This window comes from Zophobas morio, unplaced genomic scaffold, assembly GCF_036711695.1.
Source record: "Zophobas morio isolate AGI-343-1 ecotype UQ-CSIRO unplaced genomic scaffold, CSIRO_AGI_Zmor_V1 ptg000093l, whole genome shotgun sequence".
Taxonomy (NCBI): Eukaryota; Metazoa; Arthropoda; class Insecta; order Coleoptera; family Tenebrionidae; genus Zophobas; species Zophobas morio.
In genome coordinates this window covers 226432-245263 of record NW_026972198.1, presented here as the reverse complement: position 1 = coordinate 245263, position 18832 = coordinate 226432, and the positions used below count along the sequence as shown (strand labels likewise).

General features: G+C 32.9%; 1 protein-coding gene across 1 annotated transcript; it reads left to right on the top strand.

Moving 5' to 3' along the window:
* Nucleotides 1-16068: 16068 nt before the first annotated feature.
* On the top strand, nucleotides 16069-18052 carry LOC135144307 (uncharacterized). Its single transcript, XM_064076320.1, has 9 exons — nucleotides 16069-16126; nucleotides 16177-16351; nucleotides 16416-16472; nucleotides 16565-16698; nucleotides 16765-16941; nucleotides 16994-17464; nucleotides 17517-17619; nucleotides 17674-17891; nucleotides 17949-18052. Exons 1-9 carry the CDS (start codon nucleotides 16076-16078, stop codon nucleotides 17985-17987), a joined length of 1425 nt encoding a protein of 474 aa, XP_063932390.1. The 5' UTR covers nucleotides 16069-16075; the 3' UTR covers nucleotides 17988-18052.
* Nucleotides 18053-18832: the final 780 nt, after the last annotated feature.

The following is an 18832-nucleotide window of genomic DNA, read 5'->3' as shown; positions in this document are numbered from 1 at the left end:
AGTTGAAAGTAATTTGCTTCTGTTTCCGAACCACCCGGAATCCTAAGGCCTTCAGTACAGCACACGGAGCAAATCAGACGACTTTGGTTATATTCCAAAGGTGTTATTGAAAATTCTGCTAGGCTGCTCCGCTTCTTGTTAAAGGTAGTTTCCAGAAGAAACTCTGATGAGTTATTGGCGCTATTATTAGAGCTTACTTTAATGACATCCGCAGCTGGGAAATAAATAATATAAAATATTTACTCAACATCTAAAAGTTTAGATCACAAGAAAAACAGATATAGGTGTAGAATCTAAAGAGTTAAATTTGACAATACGAAATCAAGGCCACGTTTACTTTGAAGTAATATAGGCAAAGGGCTAATGCCTGCTTCAGACCTTTTAATAGAAAAGTATTCTTCTGAGGGGCTATCTATAGCAAGGAGAGGCGTGAGCAATTGTTATAACAAAAGTTGTAGTAAATAATTTTAGTTTATTGCCTTCTGTTTCCTCGCTACTATGAAGTTTGTACACTGAGCTATTAGAATAAACTTCAAATTCCGAGAGACTTGTGACGACAAATTTAGTTTTTACAAACAGAAGCAAAGACTCTGGAGGCATTTTTAAGACCTCTCCAGAATATTAAATGTGTAATATAATAATAGTGTCTGGAATAAAGGCTTTTAAATACTAACTATTTTAATATTTTCCTGACAAAAATATTGCTAGGAGGAGTTAAGATAAAAATTTGCTTGCGCAATATTGCACATAAATGCTTTTAACTCTAATTCTCGGAAGTTTTTAAGGTGGTAATAAAAAAAATTAATATAAATGTTTAAACTTAGAAGTTAGCTAACTAAATACGTATCTTCTAAAACTTTTTAGATTATATAACCTATTTTGTTTTTTTTCAAAATTATATAAGGTTCCAGTGTATTTAAAAACGGCGTATGTTGGGTGTTTTGAAGCGAAACGGATATGAAGAGGTGCAAGAAATCAAAAATTGCCGGCCGTGCCATACCAATAAAGAGAGGGTACGCACGAAACCCTGAAGCCAATAAGCGTGATTGGGAAGAACTAAACTATTCAACAAAGTAAAACGTTCCTCTATACCCATGTCACAAACACCATTGTAGTACAGCATTTCTCTTACCCTGTTTTTTAATAGGTAATCTTTCATCTTATTGGGCTATTTATGATTACCTTTGAGCTGGATGGTTTATTATATTTACTATAGTAAACATGTAAAACTTATTAAATACACTGATTTTTAAATATATATAGAGTAGAAGTAATTTAAAAAAAGTATTTATTTTTGAGTAAACAGAATTAAAATTATGTCGTTTGAGAAGGATCAACATAGCTTATTGTACCTTTAAAATCAGTTGTGTTTATACTTCTAGAAATAAACCTTAGCTTTACCTTAAAAACTTAAAAAAAAGGAAATAATTTGAAGCTTGAATACTCTAAAATGAATCAACTTCGCAGCAATATAAAGGAACTATGTGTACTATTATCCAAGAAAAGCAACTTTTCTAGGCTAACGCAAATTTTTTTAGTTCATATGGACCTGTGTTGAGTTGGAAAAACAGACTCAACTGCATGCTTTGTATTGTGTACTTACTGGTTGTTAGGTGCTTTAAATATTTGTTAAGCGAACTGTTAGTATAGTTTTAATTTTTTTTTACTTAACATTCTTTTACATAAATGTACACCTGTAAACAGTTAATCATTAAAAAAAATTTTAGTCTGTACCTTTTGTAAATAATAAAACACAGCTACTTTCAAGGCTTTTTTAAAAAAATAAAATTTTTAATAATATTGCTATCTCTGTTTACTACCCACCAAATATTGAATTACTAAAATCACGAAACGGTAATGCAAGTGCATAAAAATTTATTTCTGTTCTTGCTAATTTATTGATATTCTTCTAATCTGTTGTCAACTCAACCGAGCGCTAGGAAATATTACTTGTAAAATATAAAAAAATAAATGTATTGTTAATAAACTGTCGTTAGTTATGTAGGCGGTGTTCTCTCAGTTTTATATGATCCCTCAAAGCTTGTACACGTAATCGAAAACAGTAGATAAAGCAGTAAAAAAGTAGTTTTCATATAATATATCACTTTTTTGCTGCTGAGCTATTTTTTTAATAATAAGTATTGCCTTGACACCGGCTGTAAAAATTTGTAGGAAAGAATTACACTATCGTTCAAAAGTGTTTCCATATTTAAATTTTTGTGTGAAATTCTATAACACTTTATTTAATAACTGGTTATATTGATCCCTTATATATAAGTTTAGTTTGAGATCTATTTAATGTAGTTTGTGTTAGAGGAATTGCTTTCTTACTTGTCTTTATCGCTTTTTAAAGTTTGTTTCCATGAAGATAATTTCCACGTGGCCCCCTTCGTGCAAAATTGTCCATTTTTTTACGAATTTTTCATGATCACTCCATCATAGGGGGTTTTCATTACAGTGTTTGAGTAGGATAGCTTATTTAAAGACCTTAACTTAATTATGCGAAAACTTTTGATAGATAAAGAAAATGATGTTAAATGTCTTTTAAATTATGTAAGCCTTATACTGAGATTGCTCGTGAATGTGGTGTCAGTAAGGCCACAATATCCCTAATCAAAACTCTACGTGCTCCAAGCAACCCTTGCATTGAATCTGGGCGTCTAAAGATCTTGAAAATTCGGGATGTAGCTCGACTTAAACGAAAAGTGACTTTAGGTGCAAATGAAACTGCACAGAAAGCTTCAAAAAATCATAGAAACAACATTAGACAGGTTTCAAAATCGACGGAATCGAGAGAATTGCATTCTGCTGGTCTCCATGAAGAAAATAAGTTAATTAAACCCGCTTTGATAGACCTTCACAAGAGACTAAAATTCGAGTTGCGAAAAAGTGATGAACCCCTCATTCTTGACAGTGAAAAAGTAATTTTTTCGGACGAGACTAAGATCTATCGATATGGTTCAGATGTTGGTACTGGAAGCGATCTGGCAATAATCGAATACTTGATCACCAGGTGGTCCAAACGTGTAAACATGGGGGAGGATCAATTACAATTTGGTCTTGTATAACATCTAAGGAGGTCGAATATTTGGAAAAAGTGATGGGGAGCATTACCGCAAGCATGTATATAGACATTAAGAATGACCTATTCTCAACATGCGTTTGGTTTGGCCTTGGTCTTGGTAAAATGGTTTTTCATCGGGATAACGCCCCATGCCATCTCCGCCTGCAATATCGGTGCAATCATGGCTCCAATTACAGTCGTTCCAAGTGCTAGACTGGCCTCCGCAATCGCCTAATTCCCACTGAGCATGCATGGGAAATCTTGAAGAGTAAATTGGGATCATGAGAACTACTTCCGCTAACTTGCACTAGCTTTGGACACCTGTACAGTTAGAATGGAAAAATACGGCTCCGGAGCAAAGCTACAATCTGATTGCCAGTATGCCAAAGAGGATACAAGCAGTGATCCTGACAAAAGGAAGCTATACTAATTATTAAAACCTCGATTGCTAAATTAAGTTTATTCTACGTGCAAAATTTTCTGTAATCTTTCAACTTTACAAGCTCGTATCTTTACGAATATTAAACGAAATTAAAGTTCAAGTATTATCAACATGTAGCTAGAACATAGAAGTTTACAGTGTATAAGTTGTAAAGTAATTTACTAAGTTATTGAAGAGTTATTCTATTCAAATGAAAAAATGCAAACATCGAAACAATGTTGCTCATAGTGTAATGAAACTCGTACCGCACTTTTTTGTGTTTTTCTAAATATTTACTGCAACAAACTACAAGGCAAAACTCATTTAGAAACCACATGATATGAGAGGGTAACCTAACGGTTTTTAAGCAGTCACGCAAATTTTAGTTAAATAAATATTGGAAAAACCGTTTATTAGTGGTTCAACACTTTTACAATCAAGTGACTATTAAGATAATCATAAGTTAGATATGACCCCTCAGCTAATGTACGTTATCGTTCAAAATTGTTTCAATGTTTTGCATTTTTTTCATTTTATATTACATAACCTTTTAATATTGTAATGGATAACTTTACATTTGTACACAGTAAACTTCTATGTCCCAGCTACATTTTGACAATACTTGAACTTAAATTCGTTTAATTTTCGTAAAGATACGAGATTGTAAAGTCGAGAGGTTATAGAAAATTTTGCACGCAGAACAAATTTAAATTTAGTAGTCGAGGTTTTAATACTTCTTAAACTCATCTTATTCGCTTATGAATTCGTCAAAGCGGTAAATTTTTTTTTTCATAAGGAGACTAACCCTACTTTGCAATGCTCTCGATACGATCGATTTTTTAGTTGGTTCACCTAATTTTGTTTTGATAATTTTAATGCTTTCTGTAATTCGGTTGCGCCCGAGGTTACTTGTCATATAAGTCCCGGTCTTAAGATCTTTGGATGCCCATGTTCATTGCAAAGACGATTTCACTCACACTGAGCTTTAACTGAGTACATTACCGCATCCCCGAGCGATCTAAGAATAGGGTTGTCGCTCTAAAAGATCTTTTCTTTATCAGATGAAAGTTTACGCGTAATTAAATTAATTTCTAAAAAAACTATCCTTCATAGTTACTTAAACCGCTTAAAAAAACCCCTATGAGGGTGTAATTATGCAAATTCGTATAAAGTGAAACTAACAGTTTAAAGATATAAAACCATGAAACCGGGATTGATAGTTGCCGTTGTAGCTCAGCAGTTAGGGGATTGATGCGCAAACTCAAGGTCGTGGGTTCACTTTAACAAGAATATAAATTAATGAAAATTTAAAGCAAACAAAAAATATATTTTTTTCTAAAAAAAAGTATCTATTCAATATCCAATCCACAGTGATATATGAACAAATCTTGATGTTATAGGTTATTAGTGATATATTATTAAACTTAAAAGGGTAGACAAAGGCTGCATAGGTTACTCTAATCATTTCTACCTACATTTTGTTTTTTATTTATTTCTTTATAATTTTTTTTTTAAACTTTTACATATTTATAATATTGGTTCTTATTTTTAATTTTCTCTGAATACTATTACGTTATAACTACAAACTTTTGTTTTAGTTTCATTATCACTCAACAATAAGGCTAAATTTAAAATTTCAAGACACCATGCCACACCCTGCTGACATTCTCAAATGTTACAGAAACCTACTCAACTGCGACAATGGATTACTGATTTAAGATCACCCTTACTGGCACGGTTTACAAGCTCTTTTTTTTCGGATGAAATAATTGAAGAGCACGAGCTTCCTTTCCATGAAAATTTGCAGAAAACAACTTATTGGGATACAATTAACAATGAGCAGTTTATACTAGGATGTTAGGAGCCGATTTGAAGAGATAAAACATATTACACCCAGAAAAAGAAATTTGAATGTACAAAAAATGTTTTCGGACGGAAATCTTTAACTACTTTTATTAGTTTATGCCTAAATTTTTTGTGCACAATTTTTAAAAGAGAAACGAATCTTTGCAACAATATGCTAACAGACTCGGTTTCCTTGGCCAACAAATACAAGGACACTGTACTCTCCTTGATTTAACACCCAAATATCTCAAATAATATCCATTCGCAAAAGTATTGCTCTTATATATAAAAAGAGGGGACGAATCTAAATATGAAAAACCATTCTTGGTGCAACATTCTAGTAGAAACCATAATCCTTAAATTACAACTACGTTCTTAATTTCCTCTTACAAGCAACAAGAAAACAAATACGAGCGAACCACTATAATGCTACCTTGTTAGCGTCAAAGTTGAAAATTTTCAAACCTTTAAATAAAAAGACAATCCCAGTAAAATAATTGTCACACCACATATGCAAAAGTTGGGGAGAAAATTATGAAAGAAACACCGCCTTTTTTAAATAGTAATTGCATCTTTTGTAATAAACTTGGTCATATCGAAAAGGTATGTTTCATGAAAGAAAAAAATTACAATTTAGTTATCTTCTCCGCAGCCTATTCACATATTATTGAGAGCAAGTAATTACTTTATAATATAAAAGATGAAAAAGTAACAATAAATACATTAATGAGAAAACAAATGCTTCTCAAGCTGGCTATCTAAAAATTTTTGATAAAGCTAACTCAATTTACAACCCCATTTTAGACATAACTTAATTTCAGTGGGAAAATTAGACGAATATGGGTATACCGCCAAATTTGGAGATACAAATATTTATTAAAAAGGTTAAGGCATCTGTTGCCCATGGCTTTTTAAAAGATGGAATATATAAACTAAACCCGATTAACACGTATAATAATTGGGCATTAAAATACTTTACAACCTGGAGAGGGTAACGAAGTACTTGAACATTACATATATAAGCACATAAGTTATAAACATCTTAAAAATGTCATACCATCGTAAACTCTTTTATTACTGATAACTGTGAAGTATGCACAAAATATAAAATGGAAAAAAAAGAAAGTAAAAGTAATCCGAACACATAACCTTTGTAACCCTGGTCAATTACCCTATGTTGATATTTTACAATAAGACATAACTTGTTATGATGGTTTTCACTGTTTAATCATAGGTACTGATGCAATTTCGTTGCTTTATTCTCTAAAAGCAAAGAAGATTTAAGATATGAACTGTTGGACCGGTTAAAATACCACAAGTATATTAAAAAACAGACGCATAATAGAGGGAGTAAGAGCGGGTAAAGGTGGAATACGTTAGGGACATACTAAAAAGTGAATTAAAACGTGAAGGAACCCTATTTACCAACGTCTCGCTAAGTAAACTTGGTATACAGACCTTATATAATATAATCAAATGTGTCTTAAAGCAGTCATTTTTACCTCCCAATTACTGGAGGGAAGTTTTCAGAGATGCTATTCATGTATATCAACATTTCGAAATGCAGCTATACTCTGACCCCTACCGAGTTATATGACCTTAAAACTATTAATTAAAAAAGGAGTATACTCTTAGTTTTCAAAATTTATTTTTTAATCCCGATTACAAAACGAAATTTCAGTATAGAGCAACGGATGGAATCCTACTTTCTAAACCAACAGATCTGCAGATGATTAATATACCATACTAAATCCAAATACCAACAAAATATTTCGATTTAAAGGTGTTATTTTTATAAAATTGCATTTCCGTACAAAAGCAACCAGCCCGAAACTGACTATTAGACTAAAAAATTTTATCACATACCTTGGTAGTACATCAAACTCCTCCCCATTACAAACAAATACCAGTAATGTTTATGATTTTGAGACGAAGCCGAAAAATATAAAAGAGGGTATTTTGATATTATCAAACATTAAAAAAAATGAAAGGACTGAGACATATAATGATCACACACTCCTAGAAGCAAGGATTATAGAATCTAATAAGCAGTAAGTTCTCTCTGTGGATCCATCTTCAAAGATGTACTATATTACTGCTTAATGCACTGACCTTTTAAAACAAATGAAAAAATACCATAACTTCCTCTGATTCTTTTTTTCTCTTCACAAACCTTTTATACAACCACAAATTCAAATGAAAACCTCTTCTGTTACCAATCAATCAGATCTAACCAAAAAATTTAAAACTAAGATTAAAAAATAAGTTTATCTAGAAAAGAAGCGAAATTCTGATGATGTAAATATTGTAAACTCCTCTAAAAACTTCTAAATATACTTCATATTTTTTTCCAAAATTCGAGTTTGAGGGTAAAGATTCGATAGCATAAATTTAAACACCTCAAGATCTAATCCCTAAAATCTCCTCCTGAACATATACTGGATAAAGATCTTTCTGACACTACTAAAAGAGATTGGTTAGGATTTTTCATGAGAACACAGATAATGTAAAAAGGACTGAAGATTGTTTAGCAGTAACCTATCTTACTTTCAATGAGGCCAAAAGTCTGGAAGACAAACCAAAATATATGGATGCCGCTACAAGTAAACTTGCTTCACTTTTTTGGCACAAAGGGTATAATATTATTACCACTGACGAAGTTCCTTTGCTCAAAAAAAAAAATTTTTATCCACAATCTGGATACTTCACAGAAAGAAAAGTATCGATCACTATAAGAGAAGACTAACAGCGAGTGGTTATCAACAAATAGCTGCTATTGATAATGAAATTAATTCTCCAGTTTTATCTGAAGAGTCCTTTCGCTTACTCCTCAACATTGTAAATTATAAACAGGTGTTTACACATCTTGCTGATATAACAACTTTTTTTTAGCATACAAAACTTAAGAAACTAGTGTACGCTTACATGCCTTTTGGCATCTATTCCATTAAAAATTTACTAAACTCAGAAGGAAAACGATTACAATGTGAACATACTTTATAGAAGTCAGATGTGTTCTAAAGATAAACGTAGCAATTTTATGGTTTAAAAGAATCAGCTAGACTTTCTTATCTTGACCAGTTAGACGAGTAAAAAAGTATAGCTATTAGCAAAGCGTACTGGATTAATGTAAATTTTACTCGGAAAATTTAGATGGTATTGCTAGCATATGTGTTGGTGATTGCTTTATTTTGGGAGACGCTTACAAAATTCTTAATGGTATGTGTACCCTGATACTGTGGCCTGCCAGAAAGCACATCGGTCATAACTCTCACTCTCTCCACTACATCATGTGAAGTAACGTACCGTTTACCAAAGTCGACGACTTATTTGAATGACTATGCTATCACAGAGCACCGAGGACAACTAGTGCTAAACCAATTGCACAGATACATATCAAAGAATCGAATGACGCTTTATAGCCGTAAATGGGAGGCGAAGCTGAGATAGATACCTGAGTCGGTAGCAAGCCTTGCAGCCTCTCCTTTTGGAAGTTAATAAACGGCTCAGAAATAGCGGTATGCAACGTTACCGCCCCATTGTAAAGGAAATTCTGTGACCAAGAGACTAATTTTCTCACTGCCAAGAATGTATTATTTGCTCTCTTATTAGCCAACTATCCGCTTCTACAGCTGTGCGTCCCCTTTACCGATACCCACGAATCACTTGAGCTAGTTAATGCAGACGAAATCCAAGAGATTGTTGAAGCGCAAATTAATCGTAAGGCGCCTTGCCCCAATGGCATAACTATTAAAATTCTGAAGAAAATGCCGTTAGCAGCGACGCATATCTGTGCCTTCTAGTTAATTCAGCGATGACCCTTGGCACCTTTCCAATGCGTCGGAAAACGGTACTGTTGTGGTGCTTCGAAGGCACCGAGACTAAGGTGTCTGCGGCAAGTATACCGACCCATCAGCTTCTTGTCCACGGTCGGCAAAGTGGATATGACCGCTTTATTGCGCCGTCTTAGGGTGGTCGTCAAGGCCCGTGAATCTTTAACCCAGCAACTCCTCCGCCTTACCGTATGTACTGAAGTTGCCAAACAAACGTTTTAAAATACTCCCAGTTTATTTTTTAAAATTACTGCTTAAATTCATCACCACGCTAAAAAGTGGACGCGCGCTTTATGGGCTCAAAAACAATTTATTGAACGAGTTAGTCATAAATGACCTTATACCGGCCTAGGGGTTGGGAAAATTTTATAATAAGAGGGCTCTTTAGGGACTACTGCGTCGGAGAAAATGCTCAGTGCGAGACTACTGTGTAAAAAAATAAAACTGTTATTTCCGATTCCAAAGGTTTTGTGTGTGACCACGACAGCATGGTTCATTTGCATGGCCATGTTATTACGCTCTTTACATGTATGGCATGATACTTTGGTTCTTATGTAAGAATATAATTTAAAAGAATGCTTTTTATAATACGTCATCACGTCAAAAATGGAGGTGCTTCTTCTGCACTTTGGACGTCCCATTTCTTTATAATAGTAAACTTTCAAAAGTTCTTTTTGTTGAGAGGCAAATTAAATTTCCATAAGCCCTTTATGGTATATGGAACGTATATTGGTTTTTAGGATTTCTTGTAGAGGAGATCTAGTTATGTCAGCCACTCGAATTGATATTATATTTTCGATAAAACTAGTGGTAGTCTAAAGGTGCCAATTGGTAATACAGGTGAAAAAACCTTATTGGAACCTATGCCGTTTTGTTGTAAAATCACGTGCCGTTATCATAGCTTTATTACTTACGTTATTTTTATGTATAATCGCCAATTATTAGTTTTTATTTTTTCATCAGGAGGTATACCGTGTACATTTTAGTTTTTTAGAACTCTTATGACGTATAACTGGGAGTAATTCTATATTTGCTGCTTTTCCATATATTTTACTTTATCATCCCTTTGCTTTGCTTCGTTAAAGATCATATAGGGTATCATCAAGACTTCCTTGTTTGTTTTTTATCTTCTAATTGTTTTTATCTCCAATTAACTTCTTGATCATGAGATCTTCTTTCTTCAAAGTTAGTTAGTAAGCCTAATTTTCTTAACATAATTCTATGTTGTTTTTTGGTTATTAACTTCGTTTTCACGTTTCGGTAACATTAGTGAGTCTATGTCCTCTTTTTCATACTTCCTATTTTCCTATATCAGGTAGAGAAAATAATTGCTGGGTAGGCGTTCTATTTATTGGTGTAAGGGGCAAGTTATTTTATTGAAAAATCTCTTAGATCTATCTGAGTTATCAGTAGTATTCATAGGTGGTTTAAGGGTAATGATTTTCGAGTGTTTTGGTTAGTGCATGGGATTGGATAAGTTCAATTCTTCAGCATCGTGTATTACAATGTTATTATTACCTGAGCTTTAAGGTAAAAAATATGAATTTTTAAACTTGAATGGTTGTGCCTCTTTTACGTTTAAACTATTAATACTTAATACGTTTATTGTTTTTGTTATTGCTGGCTTTTTTTTCTTGGCCTTCATGGATTTTGTCGTGGACATATTGAGTGGGTAGTTGGTCAGGATTTCTTTAGTTCTCATAGTCTCAAATGGTTGGAATGTTATATATAGTGGCCGTGTTGTTTATACTTAAGGTATTTTGATAAAGAAATATATTTTCATATCATATAACGTTTCAGGATCTCAATATATATTTAAAGTCTTTAGATTGAGTATTCTATTTCCATCTGCCGTAGAGTCAGTAGGTTTTGAAAGCATCATCCCCTCTAAAGCGCGTTTGTGTATTTTATTCTAAAGAATAGGTCATAAATAAGAGTTTTCCAACCTATTGGGTTATTATTAGATCACAGCGCTTTGCGTCAGATATATCATTAGGGATTTCATTTTACCTTTCTTCTGAAGGTGGGTTATTATAAATTTAGCATTCCGAAATGCGTAACCCAAATATTGAAGAGAAAGGCTAACTTTTTAAAATACATCGGGTCATATATTACAAAGTAATTTGTATAGTTCATTTACCTCATCATGAGTCAGGGCCATACCCTCATTGTTTTATCCTATTTTAAAAGCCCTATAGACCTATGTAGATCTCATACCTGTGCAATTTTTGTGTGATATGGTAGTTTGTGAATTGCAAATAAGTTTAGCATTCTTCAAAAGTTTTATAATGCTTGTACTAGCTCAGTTAAGAATTCCTTCTTTAGTAACGCTTTTATCGAGAAAATTAAGTCGTTACATTTTTTGGCTTAGTATCGGTGCCTACAACGATATATCGACCTCCATCATTAGAGGTTGTGCCTCTGTAAATGAATTAATATAAGTAGTTCCCCTGGACTTCAATTTTTTTAATGAGAGTACTAAGCCTTGCTCACCTTTCGTTTTTTTATTTTACAAGTTATACAAACCCTTCATTGGTAGGCGTAAGTAGTTTTATATGTGGCCGGAGGTGGTAAAAATATCTCTAACTGGTATGTCCATATTTATAGTATTCTATAGGTAGCTCATTTATTTCATATTCTACTATTTTTGTATTGAGCGAAATATCTTAATGCTATTACTTAGCACGTAGGCCCCGTTGCAATGTTTCCCTGCGCTATTGATTGACCTCCTTTTTTCGATAATAATCTTTATTTGGCAAGCGATGTAGTATACTTAGTTCGCCTAAAGAAATTAAAGGTTCTGCCTAGAGCTGGGGCTATAAAACGCTTTACTTTTAACTGAAATGTTAAGGTTCCCTGCCTTATAGACTTCGGAATAATTCCTTAAATTTTAGGCTTCTCATCTTATATATATATAGCAAAATTACTAAACCTAATGTAGTGAGGGTAGGCTCTTTTGGCAACTATAAAATATGACGGACTAGTTGTTAAATGGTTAAGTTCTGTTCAAAAGTTGATTTTTTAAATTTGCCGTATTGTAGTTCTTCGGTTTTTATTCAAAGGAACCTCTGTCAATATCTTCAATTTTATAAAGTAGACATTTTTCATTATTATATTCACCGGCGTGTGAATATAGCTTCCGTTACATCTAAGACAAAAAATTTTTTTAGATTTATTTCGTCTATTATATCGGTTATATCTCACTAACGTGAGTACATATACTTTAGTTGCTGGTTTAAAAATTTAAAGAAGAGTTTTGCTAATAGTTAATTAGTCTATCATGAGTTTTAAATTATATTTTTAGCGAAGGAGTAGTCGGGTTCTCGTTTGCCAGCTAAAAAATGTTAAATGATTATTTGGCTATAAATAAGAAAACCTTCTCCGAATCTATACATCATTAGCTAATGCTTAAGTACATTTAATAGATCAGGTTATGCTCTTTTCTTAGCACGGCACCCCTAAGTTAATGATAATATGCTATATCATTTGTCTTATCTTTTTGTTAGGTGCATCACCTCTTATTATGCTCTTCACCGCTTCGTTATCTGTATAGATCTTTAATAGCAGACGTGCTAGACAATGCCTTGCTTATGGCGATACATTCATTCAGCTTCACAATAAGACGTATTAATTTTTGTTAGTCATAGATGTCTGCCCATGAAGCGTCACAGTAGCATTCTACTAATTTTTTATTAAAGAAAGTTATTTAGGAAACGCGCACTTAATGTGTTTATCACCGTTCGAATGTAGGAAGCGTCTAAGCATAGGAGAGGCATATAAATATTAGGTCTAGTAATGTTAACCAAATTTTCGTGGTGACCCGCCTAAGCTGTAAAAGGTTAGCATCCACTTCAAGGGTAGTTTTTGCTTTGTGCTAATTGACCAAGGGAGTTTTGAAATTTTTTTTTATCAATATGATGTTTCTGTAAAAGTTGGTAAATGTTATGACGATTTAACAGGATGTTATTGTCCTTATCATCAAAGTTAATTTAAAACATTTTTTAAGTTTTTACACATGCCTTAATATATTATTAATGAAGGTGGTGTGATCACCAATTATAATATAATCATCAACGTAAAATCCTGCTATCGTTTTGAAGTTATTAGTATAAAATACACGTTCATCTACTTTACTTTGACTGAAACATTATTTTTAAGTCTTGTAGGCAAATCTCGATAGCATGGTCTTACTGACCCTTCATGGCTGAAGAGAAGAAACATTAATTTATAATGCACATGTATTATCCAAATAATGTTCTCTAAGTAGACTTAAGCATAGATTAAATTATTTTTAATTAAATACATTCCTTGTGATATATGTATTAATATAGGTTTTTGTACTTTAGTATGTAAAATACCGTTGTTATGTCTACTGTAAGTAGGGCAAATTTACGTTTTAGCTAGAGTTAATAGCAGTCTAAAAGAAGATGTTTGATAACACTGGAGAAAAAAGGCTTGAAAATTAAAATCAGGGATTTGCTGAAAGCCTCTCGAGATAATCTGGCTATGTATTGATTCAGATTTAATATGTCACCCTCACATATTTAAAATTATTTTTTCGTTAGTAATAAAATTCATAATTTTATTTCGAAAAAACATTGATCTAGTTAATGATGTGAGCTCTTTTTTAGTTTCTAATTTACATACGTTTTCGTCTGCTGATTGTATCGCTTCAAATTATGTTAAAGTATAAAGAGTTAATAAGGCATTTGTTAATCTGGTTTTCTTTAACACATTGTCCGCAATAGTTTCAAAGGGTTTTCCGTTTGCGTTGCTCTGTTCATTATTCCCATTGTAACTTTCTTTAGTGAACTGTTCTTGTTCGCAGTCGTTTTAATCCCCAGTTCCAAAGCATTTTAGCTTAAATTCTTTAGAGCAAAAATACACTCATACAATATATCTAAGACTGTACGTAGCTTACGCTGAATAATATTAAAAGTGCTATTACTGAAAAGAAAAAGATTTTCTTTTTATGGTGCATATGAAAAGAAGCGTGTGTGATATTAACTAGAGATTTTAGATTCATAGAAAAACAGGAATTTTATCATTTTAAAAACTTATTAGTTAATTTATCATCGAATAATACGAAGGAAAATACTTTTTAATAATTACTTTTTATATAACTTATAGAAATAATATTAAAAATTAAAAGTTTCTCTTAATTTGTGCACAGCTGAATCTCCCACACCACGCGATTAAGGGATTAAAGCTATTCTAGTGAACACAGCAATAATTGAGCCGCTTAAATTTTTGCATTGTTGGGCGCAGATGGAGTAAACACCACTATTTTGTATCAATTATTATGTAAAACGGTTACATATAGTATGTTAAAGAGTATTCTAACATGAATCATTTCTATATATATTCAACTGATAAAATCAAATAAAGAAGGATTACTAAAAAAGGTCAATTTATTAGTGGGTTAGTACTCTATAAACTATAAGTTCGGATGCTGCTGTCCGATGAACTTAGAGGTTTCAACCAATGAGCTTCCTTTTTTGTAATTATTCTTTTTAGTTGTTTTTTGGGTTTTTCAAGTATTAATTTTTCTCATAATTATCTTGCTTGCTGTAACCATTCTATATTTGGCAATTTATTGTATTTTTATGTTTTAGTTTGTGTTTTTTGTGTCGACTTAAATATTTATTTTATCAAAACCGACCTTATAACGAACGCCACGCTCTTCAGCGTGTGCGTAGGAGATACACAGGGGTCCCCTCAGTAATTACTACTCTCGCCCTTTTATTTGGTATTTATATTAATGGCGTGCCCTTTCGTCAAAGCCACACACACGAACCGCCCTCTACGCCGATGATACGACCGTTTACTATCGTCAAAATAAGCCGCCTTGTTAAGGAACAAAGGTTTTAGCAAAAGCACATTTAAACTTGAAGTGTTATTCTGGAGAGTGTAACGCAGCGTTATTCAACCGAAACTGTTGTAGCTACTATAACACTATGTTCCACGTATTAGTTTACCTCGTCTTTCTTAGTTGCCATATATAGAAACAAGAATCTGCATTCAATTACTAAGTTACTAACATTTTGTGTATAGTTTGTAGCATTTATAGAGACGAGTACAAATGCCTTAGTAAGGCGTAAGCTTTATTGAACTATTAATAAGATAGTTACAAAAAAAGGAAGAGCACAAAGTAAAGTAAGCAAGTAGTTTTTAGTCATTTTCTATAATGACTTGTGGTCCAACGGGCAAGACGAACTTTATTTATAAAATAGAGGTCTACAATTCACCAACGTTCTTTTTTAAAAAGCTTTGCGGTAAGTAGAAATGTAATAAATACACAATTATTAATTATCCTTATCGAATATAGTTGTTCTTTTACAAAATTTCCCCTTTTTTAGGTTCTGTATAAAATGTGTAAAGTAAACTATGAAGTTCTTATACAGTAAAAGTTTATTTTTTCAATATCACAGACTTTTTAGCGAGTTTAATTTAAATAGAACAAACCATTAATTTAACAATGAACGTTTCTACAGTGTTCTAAAATACTTTAAACTCTCATATTTCATTTATTTTCGGTATAAAGTTATTACTCAATTAATATTTTGAGACTTTAGGAAAAAGGCAAAAGCCTTTGGTTTAATCTCCGGACGCTGATGACAAAAAAAAATTTGTTTCGTAAACTACCAAAAGCAGGAGCATTAAAGGCAGCGGAAACATGAGCAAAGCCACTGTGATAATTCCTGAAAAGGCTTGGCCTGTTATTGGTTGTTTAAGCATCCTACTCAGCTAGAACCCTTCGACACCTTAAGTCTTTCCGGGCTAGCCCGACTTGAAATTTCTTCTACTGTGAAAGGTTTTGTCCATTCAATTTTCCTTGACCCAAGTTTGTCCTTAGGCAACATTGCCCGTACTTTATTTGTTCAAAATAAAATATTTAGGCTACCCTTGTTAATGGAAGTAATTTTAAAATTTCTTTTTGAAAATCCGTTCTTAGTACTTAAGGTGCGTTGCTGAGTTGTTAATTTTTAGCAGGCTAACCTTTTCAAAACAAGATATGTATCTCTTTGTTGGTGTCCATTTTATCCTTGATATACTTTCTTCCGTGTATACGGTCTTTCGGAACAAGACTTATTGGTTGCACTGAAGGTTATCTACGGAACCTCTTATCTTTTGCGCAAAAGGATGACAATCAGTCCCTCCTTTATGAAACTAAGGTTGAGCGGCCAAGTTAATGCACCTTAATCTTTTATAACCTGGAGTTTAATTAAAAAAGTGTTGTTTATTTGTTTAGAACAAGATAAGTGGTTTTCTGAGGGTGATCTACGGATAAACACAACTAAAATTCAAGGTTTATTTTAAGCAATATTAGTATTTGTACAACTATTTAATTAAATTTAACTATAACATTTTTTGTTAATTCGAAGCACTACTTTATTATAGAACTTGAAGCTAAAATTCGCAATCTTATAACGCTTAAAGAGCAAAAGATATGTGCACTCGAGCACTTAACGAAATCTAAAAAAGAAAAAAGTGTTCAAGTCAACCTTGCCAATTTACTATTTCGTCAAGAGAAGGTTTTTGTTTAACTTTACTTCAGTGTTATTTTTACTTGCCTTTTACTGTTTTCTTTTGTTTTTAAGGAGAATCTCTCTGTCGAATTTAGTCAACTTTTAAGTACAAAAAGCAGAGTATCGTGTTCTTGCAAGCAAATTACTGAAAAAATTAGGGATTTAACAGAACTATTTTGTAGCAACTTATTAAAAACAGGCCATGATCTTAGAGAGAAGCAAGTTTTTATAAAACAAAGAAAAGAAAGGGTACACATATCTTGTTATTTATAATCAGTACTCAACTTTTTTTATGTAAAAGGCCAACTTTATAAAAAGTAAAACTCTTTTGCAAGCACTGAATTCTGCCCGCTCTGCTCAGTTACAGTTGCTCACCGAGTTAATTTCTAACTCTCAATGCTGTTTAAAAGCTTCCATAATTAAGAGAAGTGCTTCAATGGAGACTATACATGATCTTAATTTAAAGCCTTCACTTAATCGATCCAATTCGGAGCCGCGAAGCACCTTTTTACAAAATAACTTTATAAGCCTTGAGGCTGAGATCTCTAATTTAAAAGAATTGTATGAAAATAGCCGGGTCGCCTTTGATAAGCTTTTGCTTACGGAGGTTACCGAATTTCAGACTCCTTTTCTCCAATTGCACGGCCCGCAAGTGCATCCCGGAGCTGTGGATGCCTTAATTGGAGACTGCATCTCGGTTGAAGTCAGCGCTGTTGCATTTGCACTTGAGAGGATTGCTCTAAAGGAGAGACTTCGCGCAGTTAATGCCGAGGTGCACTCACTGAGCTTGTAACTTAAACTATTGCCCGCCTAATCTGCTTTAGTACGAATATCTGCAAGGCTCTTATGAACTGGAAGCAGCGCAACTGGCTACAAAGCTTCAAAGCTTATTGTTTCTTAAAAATAATCTTCGCTTGACGCGCACAAGTCTTATTTCTTAATTCTTTCCTCAACTTTTATTTTCGTTAAGTAGAACTTTAGTCGATAAGCGGCAGAAGCTGGAGTTAAAGAAGAAAAACGGTCTACGCCCCGAGGTTGAGCGTGGTGTACAAGAGCAAGAAGGAGAAAATGATTTGTTCGCATTGAACGAAGAACTAAAAGAACTTCAAGAAAAAGTGGGGAACCGTTTTGCTGTGCTCGTGTCTTTGAGGAAGGCAGCCGGTCTACCGGTGACGCCTCCCGCTAAACCTAAAAACCAGGTCGTTTCTTGCTCTAAGCATAGCACTCTTGTAGGTCGCATAACTTTTATACGTTAGACAACCGGTCTTTTTCAGCGACGAACTAGCGCTTTTTAGAAAATATTACTGGTCTGTGTAACTCAGGAGCATTGTAATTACCGATTTCTTATTATTTTATTTGCAACAACTTTTAGAAAAGTAAACATCCAAAACATTATGTTGTGTAAGGTATAGTAAAAAGTAATAAAAGTTTCTTTTTCATCTTATAGCTTTTTGCGTTATGTATAGCTTGTTAACTTTATAACAATGGTGGAGTTCTTCTTTGGTAACGTGTTATAAGTTTCATGGTAAAAACAAGGCTTCTATTTGAAAGGCTAGTGTACAGCCCGTCTAATTGTCAATTACAATAAGTATATAGACACTTTGGTATCCCCGTTAAAGTTGGGTCACAAATTTTATTTTAAAGCTTCTTCAGAGTCACTTTTAGAACTTTTAGCTTTCTTAACTACTTAAATATTTATAAAATTTGTGTTAAGCGTAGCTAGCGCGCATACGGAAACAGATATGTCAAAGGAGGACGACACTAAAGTGTTGAAAGTTTTAGTTTATACATTGAGTCTTTTGACATAGGCCTGATAGAAAAATTAAAGTTAGTTGAGCGTCAAGTTTTAACACTATGACAATAAATTTTTTAAGCTATAAACTAACTTGACTCAATAAATCTCAAAATACTCTTGCGACACGAAAAATTATAATGTTTACCTAAAAATTAATAAAAAAGTTTATTAAAAATTTTAAACCCAAAAAGAAGAGAAAATAATTTGAAGTAAACTCTAATAGAATTACTAGAAAATTTTGACACTAATAAAATATTGTCCTAATTAGGTTATGGCTAAAAATAAACTTTGAACATATTTTTGTAAAGATTGTTTTAAAATCTTTGCATCAGTTAAAATAATGCA